The sequence below is a fragment of the Lepisosteus platostomus genome, chromosome 28 (assembly GCF_059453375.1).
Source record: "Lepisosteus platostomus isolate fLepPlt1 chromosome 28, fLepPlt1.hap1, whole genome shotgun sequence".
Lineage (NCBI taxonomy): Eukaryota > Metazoa > Chordata > Actinopteri > Semionotiformes > Lepisosteidae > Lepisosteus > Lepisosteus platostomus.
This window is the reverse complement of record NC_142638.1, coordinates 9,366,312-9,384,515: the sequence shown is the minus strand read 5'-3', so window position 1 is coordinate 9,384,515 and position 18,204 is coordinate 9,366,312. Positions and strand designations below refer to the sequence as shown.

Here is an 18,204-nt window from a genome sequence, read left to right as displayed (position 1 = left end):
GACACAAGTGGATTCAAATATGCACAGAATGTAGAGTTATCTTTTCCACAATCGACCTGTCTGTCAAGACCGACTTTACTGCCTGCTAGGCTGAGGGTCAGCTTTGGATAACAGCTGAGCAGGCATTTTTCTAACTTTGCCATGTGTATGCGTGGGTCTGTGCGTGTATGTGTATTGTGTATACATTTCTATTCCTATATGAGCAACATTTTAAGGCATTAAATTGCCTTACTTGATCTTTTCATTAATATACATAATTGGACGATGTGTAGTATTTAAATAATAATCTGAGTTGAGGTATTTCTTCTGTTCGTTGTATAAGAGCGTGTGCTCACAGCTCATGGCAGCTCAGTTCATGGGGGAATCAACCCCTTTTGGAAGAGCCATGGAGCAGAAATATCGGGGACTCCTCGTGTCCCAGCACCCCCATACTCTTCCTCCTCCTCCCTTGAGTCACTCCCAGTCCTGCTTCTACACACGGGTGTGAAATGTGCTGCCATGGGAAAGGGCACATTCTTCCAGGAAACTAAAAATAACTGTCTGGTCACCAGTGTTTTTACATTCGGCTTCCTCGGAGGGTTTTTTTCAAGACAGCAGAGCCATAATTCCTGGTGTGCCTGAAGGGTTCCTGTATATACAGCACGACCGGTCCTGCGGACCTGTCTGCGCGTGGGGTGATATACCGGACAGCGTCCGAGCCTCGGTGCCAAGGGCGGCCATTTTGCAGGTCTGCTTCAGAAGCGCTGCTTTTGAGTGCTCTTCAGGAGTGTTTATTGGGGCCTTTCTGGTAAATTCAGAAAGCTCAAAAGTGTGATTTGTTTGCATGTGCGTATATAACGTAAACGTTTCCAGCTGATTGCATAGTCGAAGTAAAATGCTTCAGCTTCACTAATGTTTTGACAGGTCAGCATGCCCTTAAGCCTTGGAGAAATATCTTTGTGATTATTCTTTGTCAGGGCCTCAGGGCCAGTTTGTTTATGCAGTAGGACATAACTCATTTATAGGTTGATAAGTATTGAGATAGCAGTGGAAAAATGAAAGAAAAACAACTGATAGGATCTCAAGGCTCTTGGTTCAACTTTTTTTCTTGACTTGTGTATTTGTTTTTTCCTTTCATCTTTTATTTCCTAATAAGTTGGTATATGATTTGCAGCGGTCTTTTTTGTCCCTTGACTGGCTAGCGCTGATTAGCACGATGCTTCCCCGGAGCCTGTCTCGAGGTCTCGTGCCTGATGGCAGCACTGAACGATTTTTTTTTTGCTGTCAGCCGGCTGCTTGTTCAGATGGAAAATACAAGCATCAGCACTTGTATTAGAACATCAGTAAGGGTACAAAAGAGGCCAACGCTTTTGCTGCTCGCTTTCAAATCATGCATCTTCCTTTCATATTCTCTCTCTAAATGAATGCGATGGAGGTTTCCGTTTTGAAACTGTTCTGCACAAGAGCAGTAGACCCTCATGGCAATGCAATGCAGACATCTTTGAACCCAAGAAAAAAAAAACCATTAGAATTCCAACCACTGCGTGTAGCTCTGACAGTCTGCTTTAGAAAAGATAAAAAGGTATTTAAGCACTAGGCCACTAATTGATGGTGGTCATTACGGCTTTAAATGGGCTATTTAAAACAAAACTTATTAGAACCGCAGCAATGCAAATTGGAAAAAAGAAGCATGCTTTGAATTCTTGGATCACAGCATTTAGTGATGTGTGTGTGTGTGTGTGTGTAGGCTCCTAGGTTTTAACAGCAGTTCAGTGATGGGACTAGAATGCTTCTCCGGTACCTCCGGGCTGAGCAGGGTCTCATTCATCTGTCCCTGTGGCTGAGTGGCTTTCTTGCATCTTTCCACAAGTCTCTGATAAGCACTCATCACACAAACACTCCAGTGGAGCTGCCAGGGTGTTGACCCTGTGCTGGATGCCCATTGGGCCTGGTCACGTGCCTCATGGTGCCACAGGCAATGTGGGGCCTGGGTTTAGCGCATTAATCCCTGCTGTAGTTAATCTGGTAGTGTACAGTGAGGGTTCGGCGAAGATTTGAGCCTGTAGTATGTTGCTTTACGGTCAAATACAGTTTTGATGTTTTTCATGACGTAGATATTTATACAATTGCTAACACTTAAGTTTTGGTATTGATTTTGAACTCTTTACTGAACATACATTCTTCCCAGACAGTATTAGAGCTAAGAAGTGGCATTGATAAATTATATATAAATAAGTATATATATAATTATATTATATATAATAAAAGTTATATATAATAAATGAACGTGGGGGATGTGGATGAAAACTGGAGCACCCAGAGAAAAGTCATGTGACGATGGAGAACACGCAAGCTCCATGCAAAAGGCACTACTGCTTGGCATTGAACACAGCCCATTAGGGTTGTGAAGGAGCAGTGCTCATTACCCCCAACCCAGTCTTGCCCACTTGTGTAAAACACTGCCTCCTTTTCTTAGTTTGCTGTAATGCACTTTGCCACAATTTCCACTTGTCCACTGGTATGCATTTCACCAGTTTCAATTTCCGCAACTAGACTTAACCACTAAAGGGATTCTTCAGCTCTGTTTATGTCTTGATACATGAAACGGTTAATGGGATTCTGATGCTATGGGTGTTTGTAATGCTCTACGCTTCTGAATGGCAAAGCAACAGTTAAAAGGTTTTTGCGAGTTTTTATTTTCTGTCCTGTACACTGCAGTGCCCCCTACTGGACAGCCCCAGGAACTACAGCTAAGTGTCCGATCCCCCCTGAAATGTGAGCAGTAAGCTGATTTGCTGTGCTTTTCTCCGGTGGCCAGTCACATGGGAGACTGTCTGCTTCATAGTAATATTCAACAGATCTTCCGTCTGACTGGAAGAACACCTAGTTCTGGGGGGGTGAAAGAGTGTATGCAGGAATAACTAACATTTCTATTTATAGTTATGTCATTTTTTTCTTAGTAGGAATTTTGGCTTTCAGCAGGCTATCCGATTATGATATTCACAGACTTTGATCTGCTTTGTTCCCCAAAAACTCAGACTGCATATATTGTTTTAATGAGGTGAAGCTGTGTTTGAATGCAGACAGGTACAGGAGCCCACTGTCCAGCTGCGATGCCCTTCTTGCGCTGCGGTTCAGTGGAAAGGGGAGATGGGCTGAGTCATAGCTGAGGAATCAAACAATCAATCAAAGTTAATTTATCAAATGCACAACAATACAGCATGCAGCAGTAGTTGCTGGCAATTAAATGTCTTTTCTACGAGCTCACCGGGAGTGGGGGTGGGGTAAAAATCACAAAATTAAGGTTACGTAATAGAAATTGAATAAAACAAACTTGGACAAAACGTAATATAAAGAGAGCTGCTGTGTGTCCAGGGTGTGTGCTATACATTATGTCCTAGAAGTGCAGTATGCACAGTACAGTGAAAACTGTGTGTCCATGTAGCTATTACGGGTGATTTGCTAAACGAGCTGCAGGTTGGCTATTTAGCAGTCTTATTGCCTGGAGGCAGAAGCTGTTCCGTAATCTGTTGGACTTTGACCGACTGCTTCGGTTCCGTTTACTGGACCGTAGGGGAGAAAACAGTTTGTGACTGGGATGACTGGGGTCCTTGACATGCACAGCTGACTTTTGAAACCTGTGGAACTCGGCAGTAATGAATCGTGCAGCCACACCCTTGCACTGATATACGGTTTATTTCTTTTATTGTGACCCCAGTGGGCCTGGAATCGGGCTGGTTAGTTTAAATAGAGAGAGTAAACAAAACACTCACTGGGCCATTGGAGGCTTTGGCATTCAGAGGCATGTTATAACTATGAATCTCCTTGCCTTTCCTTTCATGTCATGTCATTTTAACTCGCAGCTCACTTTCTGTAGGTGCGTCAGTGTCTGATTAGCACTGGTTATGCCCTTGTTAGCAGGAAACAGGGTACTTCCCCAGCCCTTGGACTTGGACTGATAGTGCTGTTTTCAATACAGTAGGTGGGTGGAGGGTTATGAGGGCCTAAGGGGTTGTTCTGAAAATGGACAGTTACTATTGTGTGCTTGAAAACATTAGATTTTAAGAACAGCAATAGGTTCTTTTGCTGAACCAACAGACTCGTGAGTGTGAGACACTTGTGAGACTCTTGAGATAGTGAGCCCCCTGGTGCAGCTGCCAGGTGTTAGTTTAGCACGCAGACTAGATGAATAGTCCCACTAACACCTCGACACTCCCACATACCACCTCTGACCGACTGATCTCAATGCCATTCCGGCGCTGGGAGGGCGGTTTTCACATCCTGTGACTGAAGAGTCGGGAGCCTGGCGGTGTGGCTAAGTTTCACACCCGAAGGGCAGCGTCTCTGGACCCCTTCCGAACAGAAAACAGCGTGTGCTTTGACGTCTGATCGTCAAAGAAAGAAATCCTTCACTGCACAAAGCACACACACACATATACGCTGAAGACTTAGGATTTCTGGAAATAGGTTTGTGAAGTGTGGTGTAAACTGTGGCTCCTGCTCCAGGTGTTGATAATCCTGTTTGAGACTCAGGGAAGAACAGTCGTCAGTCCTTATCCCTGCCTTGGGAACACTGCAGAGAAAGCTGCCCACTTCCATCGGAAGTGCTGTTTCGTAGGTGAGCAATTTGCCCACAGGGAATACAGGGTCCTTGATGTGAAAATGAGTCAATTCTTCATTGAAAATGCAGGGCTTTTAACCCTGGAGAGTGTGGCCCCACAGGAGTCAGAAAATATTGAATGTTCCTTTTGCTTCTGCACCCTGAAATGCCCTTCAGCTGTGATGTACCTGTAGGAGCAGATTTCTCCTTTGGGCAAACATAGGGAACACTGCTCATCTACTGTGGGTTAAGCCGATTGCCCACAGCTTCTTCCCAGGGAGAATAAGGACCGCATTCTTCTAATGTGAGTTTTATTGCCTGGAATATTAGCACAGATTCGTGGTTGTGAGATATCTGGTGTCAGTGATGAATGTTGATGTATTTACATAAAGGTGGGAGTTTCTTGCTCGCAGCCCAGGGAGCTCAGGATTTAATGATGATGCTTAATTGCGAAGTGTCTGCAGTCTGGAGGAGATTATCGGGTTTGTTTTTCCCCATTTTGAGGATGCGGCACAGGCAGCCCTGGGTGGCGGATTGGCACGTGGCGGTTGTGTGGCAGCCGAGCGCGCCGCGATAATCAGTGGAACGCGCTCGGTGGCGGGAGCTGCAGCAGAGCTGGCGCGGTGAGGTCTGCTGGGATACGGTCGACACAACAGGCTCCGCCGGCAGGGGACGCTGAAGTGACACGAGGCTCTGTGTAAATCGGGCCCGTGCTGGCCGGGGCCAGGGCTGCTGCGCGCCAGGCCTGCGACGGGGGTCCGCCGTTCCCGGAGACGAGCCGCTCCAACCCCCCCACCCCCCACCCCCACCCTGCGCTCCGGGCTGGGGAAGCTGGCGCGACGCAGGCCACGCCGCTGGGGAGGCAGGGCCAGGGGCGGGGCCGCCTCCGTTCGGCCCAGCGGCCTCTTCTGAAACGCTGGCTGCTGCTTTCACTTTTTTCCCCCCTCCCCTCGATGTTTGGCTTTTCAAAACCCCCCAAAAGATTTTCCTTTCTTCGTCTTGTGAATCCTGGCCTCCTGTGAGATGGCGCTGTGCCCGCTGTCCTCTCCGCAGTGAATGACCGAGGCAAAGCGCTGCCCGGGCCGCGCAGTCATGTGACGTGTCAGAGCGGTCCTGTTTCTCCAGCCGTGACCCTTTGTTACTTTAAGTCCACAATAAAACTTTAACAGCACTGGCCCCTTTTTTTTTTTTACAACATGAGAACTCATTTTTCTTGCGTCAAAAAGATTTGAAATGTTTTTTTATGTATTGGAAGACTTAACGACACCAAAGCTAAAAAATGACCTGATTGCGCAAGGAGATAAATTAGACATGCTATTTCTATATCCTGTAGTCTTGTCTAATAAACAGAAGTGGTTTGCCACAACGCACACAGAAATTCCTTTGATCATTTTGTTTCCAGCTGTTGTTTTTGCCCACAGTCACATTCTGGGTCTGAAGCAGGAGTGCATGGCATCATTGCATCAAATCTAGGCAAGAGAGATTTAAGACGGGTTTCTGGTTAATATTCAGACTTACTGATTCTGAGTAGTTGAACAATGAAACCATTAAAACTTGGGTTAAAAAACAGAAGTCTGCCAAGCTGTGTGGAGCTCAAACAAGCACGTTGTGCTGGAGATTTCTGAGTGGTACTATTACTGTATGCATTTTTTTTATAATCCTGCCATGTTTGTGGTTACAGACCGTAAATAATTTCTCGTTGAAGAAATAGAGCCAGCACGGTCTGATTAAAAAAAGCCATTCATTGCGCTCAGAACGCCCATTGCCACAATTTTCAAACGCATCCATAAAGTCAACAGGTTTTATGACTTGGAAGTCATTTTCATACGTTTAAATTAGCTTGTGTTTATTTTAAAAACATATACTTCGTCCCTACAGACATCTTTCTGAATGATCTCATTCAGATTAGTCAGGGTAATAACTGCTCTCAGTTGTTCTGTCCTTATTGTGGGATCAGTCTCGTTGACCCTTCAGATTTATTTAATTGCAGCCTTAATGCTGTTTACTGTATGCTTAAGTGGAATGAAACAGTAGCAATTTAAAGTCATAATGAGTGTGTGGAAAACACAGATTTGACTGCTCTCTTTGGAAATAATGGGAGAGCATGTATAGTATTTGTAATGCTTGCCAAATGCTTAATAAAAAAAAAACATCCCTTGAGTGTTGGAATTGAACGATAACACATGAGGGCGTTCTGCCTTAACTCATTTTTAGAGTGATTTATCCAGAGATTTTAAAAGTCACAATGATTGTGATTATTGGTGGTGGGTGGGTGGGTGGGGGGGTTATGCTTTTTCCTTTTGTACACTGTCAAAATAATATACAGTGTGTATTTTTACATGTTACATTTGGGAAATAGAGTACATCTTGTTTGGTCACTTTGACACCATCCACAGAGTGTGCTACATCTGGAAAAAGTTTGTTTGGAAATTACGCTAAAGCAAACCGGCATAGTCCTGTGTCATTGTAGAAAACCGAAAAGCAAGAATTGGCATAATGTGAAGAAGTCTGTAATCTGTTTAAATCAGTGAGCACAGGTATCAGACTCTTTTGTCATGTCAGCAGTAATCTCTCAGTCTCAGGGAATTAGCTTAACTGGACCTGTCTGTCTGCTGGAAACATGTGCAAATCTGAACCTCTTGTTGTGAAATTGATTATTGAAGTTTTGTTTCTGAGGTCTGTTTGTAAAGTTAAAGGAATAGAAACTGTTGAGGACTTGATGTAATGGAGAGCCAAAGGGAATGTGTCTGAAAGTGCGCTTGCTTATCCATTGTTATCAAGGCATTAAAGGGGAGATAAACAGTCAGGTATCAGTAATGGCACCGTGTAAATAACAGCTTACGTGCTCTCACCAGAGGCATTTCACACCAGTCCTGTCATTTTAGTACATTTTGCATTCGTCAATGTTTTTAAGGACATTTGGAAAATTTTCATAATCGGACACGCTGCAGATTTCTTTTTTTCTTTGGGTGGGGAGGTGATGTCTTCATAAAATGCCCCCAGATAGATTGACTCGCCCACCAAAACCAACTGATAAACTTGGAAAAATACAACATTGGCTTTGCCCCCCCGAGGTGATGGGCAGAAGTGCAGCAGCCTCTGTGCCTCTCGCAGGCCGGCGTAAATGGCCTGCAGATGCTGTGCTTGTGCCGCTGAGCCCGTCTCTCTGGCCCGTGAGGTTGTGTGCTTATTTACAAAACCGATTTCTCCAGGCAGAGCACAACCGTGCTGGCTTCCCATGTGAGCCAGCGGTAACAGATCGATGAGACGAGTGGAAATACCGAAGGTGAAAAAATCATTGAGCCTTTCCTCCGGTCTCGGATTTAACGTGCTCCCACAGAAACAGTGGGTGAATTTCACTCCTGACTTGAACACTTCAAAAACCCGTCCTGCGGTTTGGTTTGTCATAGGCGTACGCTATTCGGGTTAGTTTGCTTTTCAGAACTTTTCAGGGTTTTTTGTGGCTAGCAGCTCTGCCCGATTTGCGATGAACGGCAATTTAACCTCGGTTATGAAAGACTTTGGAAATGGGCAACAAAAAATGAGTTTAAGTATGTTTATAATTTAGAATGTAAAATAAATGGTAACAAATTTTAACTTTTTGTGGCTTTAATATGTAATTCAGATTTCAGTATAACCACTATATATTCCAATTTAATAATTTTTCCAGCCACAAATATTAATAAACAACATATTTATGTTAATAACGATTCTGTAAATTCCACAGACCATATACTGTAGAAGAACGTTTCATTGACAAAATAATGACCCTCAAGTGTTTCGGGCTGCTTTAGATCTAAGTGAGATGGGACTTCTTTTTACAAGCAATTGTCGGCTTCGGACACCAAGATGATGACGTATTTTTAATCTTTTTAATTTTAAATCCATTTATCTTAATTGGGAAGAAGATGGCATCCCATATCCTCTTTCAGAATAAGAGGCTCTTCCTGAGTGGCCAGTTATTCATCTCATTTGTGTCTTCTGTATATCTAACTTTTAAAAAGTAAAAATCTGTTATGCAGAACTTGAACCATAGTAGAGAGAAGAGCTGTATTTGATGTACTGTGTGATAGGTGCAGTGATTCCATGTCCAGCTGCCATTTAGTCGTTTTTCTGCTTCAATCAGAACTTTTTAACTCGTTAGCGAATAGCTGAGCTGGATTAAATCCCCGTGCCCTGACAAAGACAATATCCTGGGGTCTTTATTGGTGGAAAGAGAGAAAGATGTCTCCATGCCCCCCGCCCCAAAAAAAAATTCTGCTGAGCAAAAATAATTTTTAAGAATATGGCACTGCCATTCAGAAGGAAAGAACATCAAGTGAATTCAGAGTTACAGCACTGGCTGCTGTTCTTATGTTTATAAGCACTCATCTGTACAATGTGCTGGTACACTTTCTTTGAAAAAGAAGGTTTTTTTGGAGTATTTAAGCAATTGCAGAAGTCTGTGTCGCTCTCAAAGGGGTGACCGGGGCTTAATGGTATTTAACATTTTGACAATCATTACTACTTCTTTTGCACTAGGAAGTTGGAGTCGGTCTGGCTTTGGAACATACAAAAAGCTTTGGCTGTTTTGTGTTTCTTGGCGTTTCTTTGCTCGGCTGTTTCTTAGCCTTGTGTGAGGTAGGAAAGTTAAGAAAGTTTTAGACCCAAGTCCGTACTGTATCTGTTCGTATTTACTGGATTCTCTGTGATCAGTATGTGCTGTTGGTTTCAGTTCATTTCAGGCAGTAAACTATCTTTAGTCAGAATAACAACCTCCTCCCTGCCTGTGATTCTTGGCCTTATTGCCTGCAAGCTCTGTGAAGAACTCTCCCTTTCATACAGCCTTGGCCTCCGTCCCCACATTCCTAACTTCATGCCTTTCTGCTTTTCCAGTCGACTCTGGACCGGATGACAGCTCCGATGACAACCAGAGTGTGAGCCTGGGTCCCTCTGTGCCATCTGATGACGTCTCTGTGGCCTCCGATTACCAGGACGACGGCTCTCCGGAGTGTACGTACAGTCTCCGTTCACTTGATTCTCACCCGGGTCCGGCCCCGTCGCACCGACACTGCACCATCCTTTCCTGCCCATGCCATCTCTGCGTACCTTCCCACGGCACCTGGGCTTGTCAGCCATTTCGGCAGCTGAACGCCGGTCAGGTTCCTATTGATTGGATTGGATTCTGCAGCTCCAGTGTGCAGCTCCAGTCACTGGGGTGGGTGATGCCTTATTGATGAGATGGTGGTCCTTCGTTGGCGTCGGTCGATGTCGTTGGATGTCGCCGCCCCAGGCTTCGTACGAAGCGCTGTTTGGCATCGGCTGCGCCCCGAATCAGTAGCAATGGGGGATGTGGGAGAAATGGGTGTGAACCCCAAGCCAGGACAGAGCTGACCTCTATCAAAAGAGAACAAGATCAGTTACAAGAGTGTGTGTGGGCGTGTGATCTACGACTGTAGGAAATGTTCCTACAAAGGCAGTGACTCCTTAAGCAGAAGGATGATGTGGCGACGTCCCCACAGCTCTACTTTTATAGAGCCCAGAATAGCATGAGAGGGCCGAAGCTGTGGCAAGTCCCCTTTGACCTCGTGCAGGGTTTCTTATTGGTGGATTTGGGGTTTGTAAACAAAAGTGCGGCGAGATGCGGTGGGAGACAGGACCGCAAACGCGCGTGAGCAGTCGTCAGCCAGAAGCAGAGCACTTAAAAGGGGTCAGTTCTGGTTTTCTCCTGTGTGTTTGCTAAGGGACCCCAGGGTGGTTCCTGGGTGGGGGGCTGAACCAAGATGGCTCCACAAAGAGACCACTGAACGTGCTTAAACAGCAAGCAGCGTTCATTTACACAACACCCATACCTCGCCTCTGCTGTCGGCTGTTTCTTTGTAAATTATCCAGCTCCGAAGGCACTCCTGGCATCGTTAAATATTCACGTCAGTCTGGCATCTATCCAGTTCCCCTCTTTCCTGATGTGAGGCTCGGATCTTGTGGCAATTTTTTAAACCACCGTTCTGTGTCCGTGCACTTCCACGATTCCATCAGTAACTTCCTTAGACTGCTTGGCAGAGCTCCCTGCGATTGTAAATCAATAATTACCAGCGACTCTCACACTTCTCCTTCAGAGAAAGCAGATTAAGCTGAACACATAAAGTGCAGCCAGCTGTGAGTCTCCGTGCACCCACTGCAATCCTACGCGTTTCTTTTATTATTAAAATATTAGACCAAGGGACAACCCTTTGAGAAATAAGACATGATTTACAGTGTCTAAGCACGGCTTTTTTACACTCATAGCAAGTGCCTAAATCAAAAGAAAAAAGTGTTCAAGATTCAGCTACATGGAAAGTACATGGAAGTATACCTCATCGTACGTAGCAGTGCCTTCATGTTTAAAGTAAATATTTTATTCACAAGTCTGATGGAAGATTAATCAAAATTAAGTGTAAATTTAAGCTCCTTTAAGCCGTAAAAAACATTCTAGTAACAGGTGTAAGAAGTAAGGTTAGGTAATTAGTAAGTGTGTAAGTAAGGTGTGAGGTTACCTAAAGGACACCTGATATGATCAACTGGAAGATTCAGTTTTGTGTTCCTGAGTGTTCTTCGTTTTGCATTGATAACTTTCACACAAAATTCCTTAGAAGGTCAATGAAGAGGTTAAATTCAGCTTCAGTTCACAACATAAACTCTTAATCCATTGCAACAGAAAACAGAGTTGAAGACACCGTGAAGCGCGGTATTTCAGTTCTGCCGAGACACAAAAACCAATCCCGGCGAAACGTTTGCCCCGTCCAGCTGTCTGTGGTGCCAGTTCCCTCTCCCTGCCACCTGCCTGCCCCTCTGCGGGAGCTCGCCTGTCAGCCGGTTTGGGTTAATTCCGGGTATGAACATCCATCCGCGTGCTCCTCTCCGTCTCGGATATGCCCGTTTAATTTTTACCGATATTTCAGAGTTATGGATGTGGCGGCGCTGCGATTTGTCTTGCTGGTGGCTGTCCACCCGTTCACCTGGTGTGACAGATGCGTGTGCGTGTGTTGTGGAGGCAGGGATGGGTGAACAGGGTGGCAGGAAATACGAATGTGGAGGGATGGGGGGGGTCCTTGAGTTAGCAGCCTTGATTTCCTCAGAAAGGAGACACAGAGCTCCCTCTAGTGGTGTGAAACAGCAGAAGGCAGATCTCTCGCTTTCTGACATTTCCAGAACAGAAAATTCTCTTTACACATTCATGAATAGAAATCAAGCTTTACCGTCTAATTTTTTATTTGAACGCGCGTACTACTGTAGAATTTGAATTTTGGTTTAATACGAATTCCTGCATTCAAAACAAATACTTGCTTTGTTATTTTGGGTGAACCTGGGTAGATTGATATTCAGATGACATTGAGCTGAAATTTGGCCACCTTGGTTACAGGCCGATGCTAAAATGTCAAATTTTGACAATTGCAACTCATTTATTTTAATTTTTACGTTCATTCATCCATCCATCCATCCGTTGTCAGTCGAGGGTCTCGGTGAGCCAGAGCCCGACCCCACTGGCCCTGGGTTCGAGGAAGGACGGCACACTGGGTGGGACACCTGTCTATTACAGGTATGCAGGAGTGCTTACAGGTGGCAGTTTCGAGACGGCATGGGGTGAGCACACCGATTCCAGCCTGGGGCTCTGGAGTTGTGATATGGGACTGCTACCCTCTGCACCATCGTTTTAATGGATTAATTAGAATAATTGTCGTGGGGCGAGCCGACTGCAGGTGTGCTGCCCCCCCAGTGGAGAGTTCGGGTGTTGGCCCCTCCCCAGAACATCACCTTTTCTGGGTTCTTTTTCAGGCGTTTCTGCTGCTGTTTCTCAAGCGGATGCTTGACTTAAGTTAGCATGAGAATACCGATCAGAGCATTGCGAACAATAGGGCAACAGCTGAATGTCAAAGAAGGGTTTAGGAGTGAAGTGCCAAAGGAAGTGCTTATTAATGTCGGAGATGCATGCTTTCTAAGCCCCGGTATGGTCCAGTGTTGGAGGCAGAGGCCTTCACAGTAAACTGAAATGTGAGCCACTCACTGTGGGGACTATTAGTATTTTATTGCCTTTTAAAAGCCAGGCACTGTGTTACTTCTGTGCTTTTCATGCAGGAATAAAAAAGAATAAAACTGTAGAGTGACAGAATGCTAAACAGTTGAAATGTGAAATACCATGGTTGTTATTCTGAAAATGCCTTTTTAGTGTTTCTGATAATTGCTAATGGTTTCCCTGAAGCGCTGGTCAATGGGAAAAATGTGGGATTTTTTTTTTAATTCTAAGTTGACCTCATCAGAGCATTGTGACTCCACGCCTTTCCTTTTTTTTCTCTTGGGTACAGTTATATTCCATGAGATTAATATTGTGAAAATGCTATTTTGTTATTTTTAATCAGTGGGCATTGCAGTGCGTATGGTTTAAATTTTAAAAAACCCGTTTACTGATTACTGCAGTCTGAGACACATACGCCACTGTCAGCGCTGGAGTTTAAATGTGTGCTTGCCCTCTCTGTCTTGGGGATTCTGTGATAAGGAGGAAATGCGTTTTAAAAGAACAGTGCAACTGAAGTCTTCACTTCAGTTCAACCAGTGTTCTGATTCTGCCCTTGATGCAATTTTTACTAGATCCACAAGCAAGGGAAAAAGTTGAGTCTGACAGCAGAGACAAATGTACTTTGTACATTGCTACACTTGCATGTACGTTAATCAGGGTTTGACTGCTTAAAAGCATTATCCTTGTGCAGACAAAAAAAAAAATACAAAAAAAAAAGTTGAGTCAGGATTTTGGTGGTGTTTTGAAAAGCTCAGAAGCTTTTTTGTTTAAGTAATGGACTGTTCAGTCTGGAGGTATTGGAGGACTGACCAGTGCCATTTGTTAAAGGGGCATCTTTGCTCGGCTTGAAGGAAGTGTCTCCCATATTAGGGTGAGGTTCCTACTGCGTTCTGCCAAAACATCGGGTCTTCACCACACGCGGCTGGGAAGGGGAAGAATGGCCAGGTGCTTTCTTACACAGGTGGAAGCCGACTTTCATCAGCGCAGGTGAGTTTGGCGGCAAAGGTGATGTCAGTCTGTCAGGATGTCTGCTGAGTGGCGCCCTTCCAGTTATCAACACCATTGTGCACTTGAAGCCCAGAGAAGAAATACATCTCGGGAGAGCAATCATAAAAGCATTTCTCTCAATAGCAGTGAGAGAACGATAAGAGTGTAGCAAGACGTTCTTCCTCCCCACCTGGGTCATAGTGGTTTGGCACCTGCAGACTTAACGGGTCATTCCATTGCATTGGTAGATGAGGAAATGGGTCACAAAAGAGGTCTCCTTTTGGAATATTTATTTTTCTTAACAAAATGTTCTGTACCCTTCTGGTCTTTTTTTTTTTGCCTTCTTAACCCACGGGTGCTTTGCACGGAAAAAAAGAAGGAGAGATGGAAGAGATAAGAAAGAATAAATGTGAGATGGAGGGGAAGGAGAAAAAGTTGTAGCCTGTTAATCCTCCGTCATTGGCTGTAGTGCCTCTTGCAGGACAATTGACATCATTATTCACTGTGATAATGCTCTCTATCCTGCTAATGGTTCCTGGTTCGTTAAAGAAACAAATGGGATCCAGGGTGACATCCTCAGTACCCGCCTGTTATTGTTAACGCCAGTCCCTTCAGACTGATGGTATCGGACACAACGCTGACGGATACTCACGATGGCTGGGGGGGGGCGAGAGGTCTGGGTTTCTAGGTGATGGAATTAAAATGCACGCTAAAAAACAGGGCGATATTAATGTGCTTCGTTTGGGCCCCCATCCGTTTTGGGAATTTGATTTTAGTAAGGCTGCAGTCAGCCCTGCTTGCTCAGAATAGAGCTGTAGCTTCAGGGTGATGCCTTGACAGACTGGGCCTTGTTTTCCTCACTTGCTTCATTGTGAAACTCTACACTGTAGCTGTGGGGCACTGTCTGTTTTTTTTTTTATGAAGAGCAGTGCTGCCCTGTCCTTATTTGGTGGGTCATGAACCATTACTCAGGTGTCGAGGCAGGTGTGCTGTACCTGGATACCTGTAACCCTGACCAGGTGTTCCAGAGACCTGTCTCTCTCCACCTCAGTGGGCCTAGCTCAGCTCCTGTGGCTCTCACGATACCTCCATAGATTCATACTGAGCAGAGGTGCAGTTGACATCACTTTCATTGCTGTGCCCAATTCATTCTGCACTGCTTACGTATCAGTCATTTAATCAATTTCTATCAGTTTGTACATGTGAAATATAATTAATATGATGATTTTGGCCTGATGGGCTTCAGTGCAGGAACATGAAAATCAGGGCTGTCCTGTGGAAGCCGGAAGGGGGGAAGAGGACCCAGAAGTTGGATGTTGGGTATTTTAATTTAGAGTGGTTTGTTCCCAAACTGTCAATTACAGTCATTGAAGATGGAACGAATCCCTTTTTTAAATAAATAGCTGAGAGGAAAGGATAGAGAGAGACACTTTGCTGATGATGTGGCCTTGGTGTGATGCTGTGAGAGTGTAAGTGCTCTCAGAGCAGCAGAGCCCGGGCTTGGAGTGGATGATTTGTTAGCTACACTTGACAGAGCCAGTCAAATCGAAAATCACGCAGCTCCTTAAGACGAACATGTGCTGCACACTGAAAGGTGGTAGTGGGGTGGGGGGGGGGATTTGCTTTGATAAATACCAAAGCGCCTGACTGCCCTGAGTGGCACTTTGGGATTTTTTCTCTCTGTATGTGTGTTACGTGTTCAGTGAAAGAAAAAAAAAAGAAACCGTAAGGGTGCCATATGTGTAGCGCCTCCTAAAACTCAGTCACTGTTGATTTACAGTGCTGCATCAGCATACCCTGCACTGCTGGTCTTTTTTTTCCTAGTTTGGAAACGGATATGAAAGACCTTTAAATCTCTAATCCAAGGGGTCCCCTCCTCTGGTCCTCAAAGCTCTTTCTCCAGCAGGATTGCTAGGTCAGAGAAAAGTGTCTTGAGAAAAGAGGTTCTGTTATCCTGAATACAGCTTCACTACAACAGTGTATCCCTCCTACTGTGGGTAAGGTAACCACACCAAGAGCACCTGCCTGTTGTATCCCTCGAGGACCTGAATCCAATACCCCTGATCTGCGTCTGTTTGGATCTGGAGTCCTGTCATCGCTGACAGGGGTGCCCAGACACCCTCAGTGGTCGGATTTTATTGTAACCCTGGGGGGGTGTTCTGTTCACTTGCATTTGATCCCAAGTGTTCCGGAAAATTCACTGTGGGTCACGAAAGTGCTCCTTTAACTTGGACTATGGAGGGATGCACAAATTCTGGAGTGGCACAGAGCTTCTAAGGCATGTGGTTAGATTAAGAAGCAGGATGGGCTCTGTCTGAACATCTTCCAAAACACTGACACGCACGTCTGAAGTGCACCGTCCTAACTGGGGTTAAAAGACATGCAGGTATTGCACTGTTTCCCAAGACGGTACATACAGAAAAGAGGAAGGAAGTAAGCAAGGTGTGTGGCTGATGATACAGACGATTGTCTCTCATGTTGCAGAAGACAGCGACAGTGGTTCAGAAGCTGCCCAGCAGAGAGGAGGCAGGAGACAGCCTGGTTTTGAGCTCTGCATCCCCTGGCGTTGTGCAGGGGCCCTGTTTAAGCACTCCTTTGACGAGGCTTGTACACTGGTGGGAACAAGGGCAGTATTGTCATACAGGACGTGACTGCTTGGAGGAGATATACAGTAGTAATATTGGATAGGTTTTGAAATCTTTCAATTCTAACCCCCACAACATTTTGGTCTTCCAGTGTGTTTATTCAGGAATCTGTCGCACAGACTCATCCCAGACGTCCTGTACATGGCAATTGCTGACTATTGATCTGCAATTGACTGGTAATCTCTCTGCCCTGAATTGTTGTATCGTACAGAGGAGGCCTTTCTCGCAACAGCTGTATGAGGTCAGCTGCTCACGGTTTGGGAGTTACAAATAGAGAAAGGAAAATGAGACCTCATTATTCCGCTCATTCCAAGGTTATGAACTCCGTCTGGGTTCTACAGTGTCAATCCAGCACGTTTAAGAGGTGATGTTCCTTAGGTTTCAAAGTTGCAATATCTAAAGATGCCGGACTCCTGCACCTGTTGGAACTCCACATGACCCCAGGTGTGTCTCCCAGCAGATTGATATTTTGTGGAATCTGAGGTGCCTGAGAGAGGAGAGATTGGTCAGGGCCTGAATGGAAAGGGCTAAGGCCTTCCAGGACCTTGAGCCTCTCAGGTGATCATTCTTATTGTCAGTGCTGCACCTGTACGTTATGATGTGCCTTGACGGCAGTGTTATTGTTACAAGAAGGGAGTGATCCTACTGTACACGAGAGAGGGTGTTTTTTAACATCTCATTTAAACATCGAGCCTTAATTTTAGAATAGCATATACGTGTGGTCAAGGACAATTTCTGCTGTATATCTTTTTAAAAAAAGAACTTTAGATGTGTCAATGTTTTTCACACAAAGGCACCTCGCTTGCCCCGGCTGTGGTTTTTATTTTAACTTCGTGCTGTAGCCCTTCGTGCTTGCCCAGCTTTTCTGGGTATCGTTGCGGACTATGACCGTGCCAGCTTAGTCCCCTTTACTGTGACAAGCACACAAGCTGGAGTGTACAGCTGTGCGGACGCCTACATGCGTCTGTGTTGCCTGAACGAAGAGGACTCGGAGGTCGTTGCTCTCTGATGCTTTATAAAGGAGGGTGCCGTTAAAACTCTGGGTGCTGGAGAGGAGGTGGCGAGGTCATGAGCGTGTTCTCTCTCCTACCTGTCACAAGCAGACTCGGCCCACATCCCATGGCATCTTAAGATGGGCTGGAAATTTGAAATCACTGCCATCTTCTGCTGGTGGCTAGGCACGTTTCCTGTGGTCCTTTCCCTTTCCCTGAAATGGCCGCGGAAGCCGGGACAGGGCCGGAGAGGAGTGTCGGGTCTGAACCTGCGATGTCTCCCTGGCGTGTCGAACATGCGCGATCTTCAAACGCGCAGCCCTGTGTCGCATCGAATGAACGCGTCAGGAGGCATCGAGACCCCCTGGGAACCAAATATTCTGCAGGAGCGAAAAATGTTTCCAAACACTGCCACCCTGTGATGAACCCGGAATTTTTTTTTCCCTTTTTTTAGACAAAAAAACAGACTCAAATACAAATAAGAGCTACGTAAAGGTAAAGTCATTATGATAATTGCCCCAAAAGGGTAGATGGAGTTCAGAGTTCATTTTCTGTTCACCACCCTCAAGAAATGACAGATACCTCCTCTTTAACCCTAACTAAGGGGTGCTTAATTTTGGGGGGAAAAAGAAAAAAAGATGGGAGGACTTTCGGCCTCCCTAATGAAAATGACTACACTACAGGGGGAAAATTTAGTTCAAGGTTCGGCTTTATTGCAACAAAACAAACAAATCGTCTCTCCACCCCTTCTCAGTCCAATGTAAGGGCAGGGGGGTTAATGACAGTCTCTTGCTCTGTAAAGTCCTAAGCCTGAGTGAAAGTGTTTTTTTTTGGGGGGGGGGGGGTGTCTGGGGGGTGAAATTTGTATAGGAAAAATAAGTGTTTGTTGCTACACAGAACCAATAATGAGCAGAAAGGGTAAGTGTAGTTCAGGGTTCATATTTTGTTCACCGGATGGGAATCCCTTGTCAG

The 18,204-nt window shown here is 45.2% G+C and overlaps 1 protein-coding gene across 3 annotated transcripts in view; it reads left to right on the top strand.

Annotated features, from left to right (window-relative positions):
* Positions 1 to 18,204, top strand: part of skap1 (src kinase associated phosphoprotein 1) — a 162,023-nt gene that overhangs the window by 19,928 nt on the left and 123,891 nt on the right. For all 3 annotated transcript variants that reach the window (XM_088623055.1, XM_088623054.1, XM_088623056.1), the window contains one exon: positions 9,455 to 9,571. In XM_088623055.1, the coding sequence (XP_088479181.1) occupies positions 9,455 to 9,571 (117 nt within the window). The remainder of the gene's footprint in view (positions 1 to 9,454; positions 9,572 to 18,204) is intronic.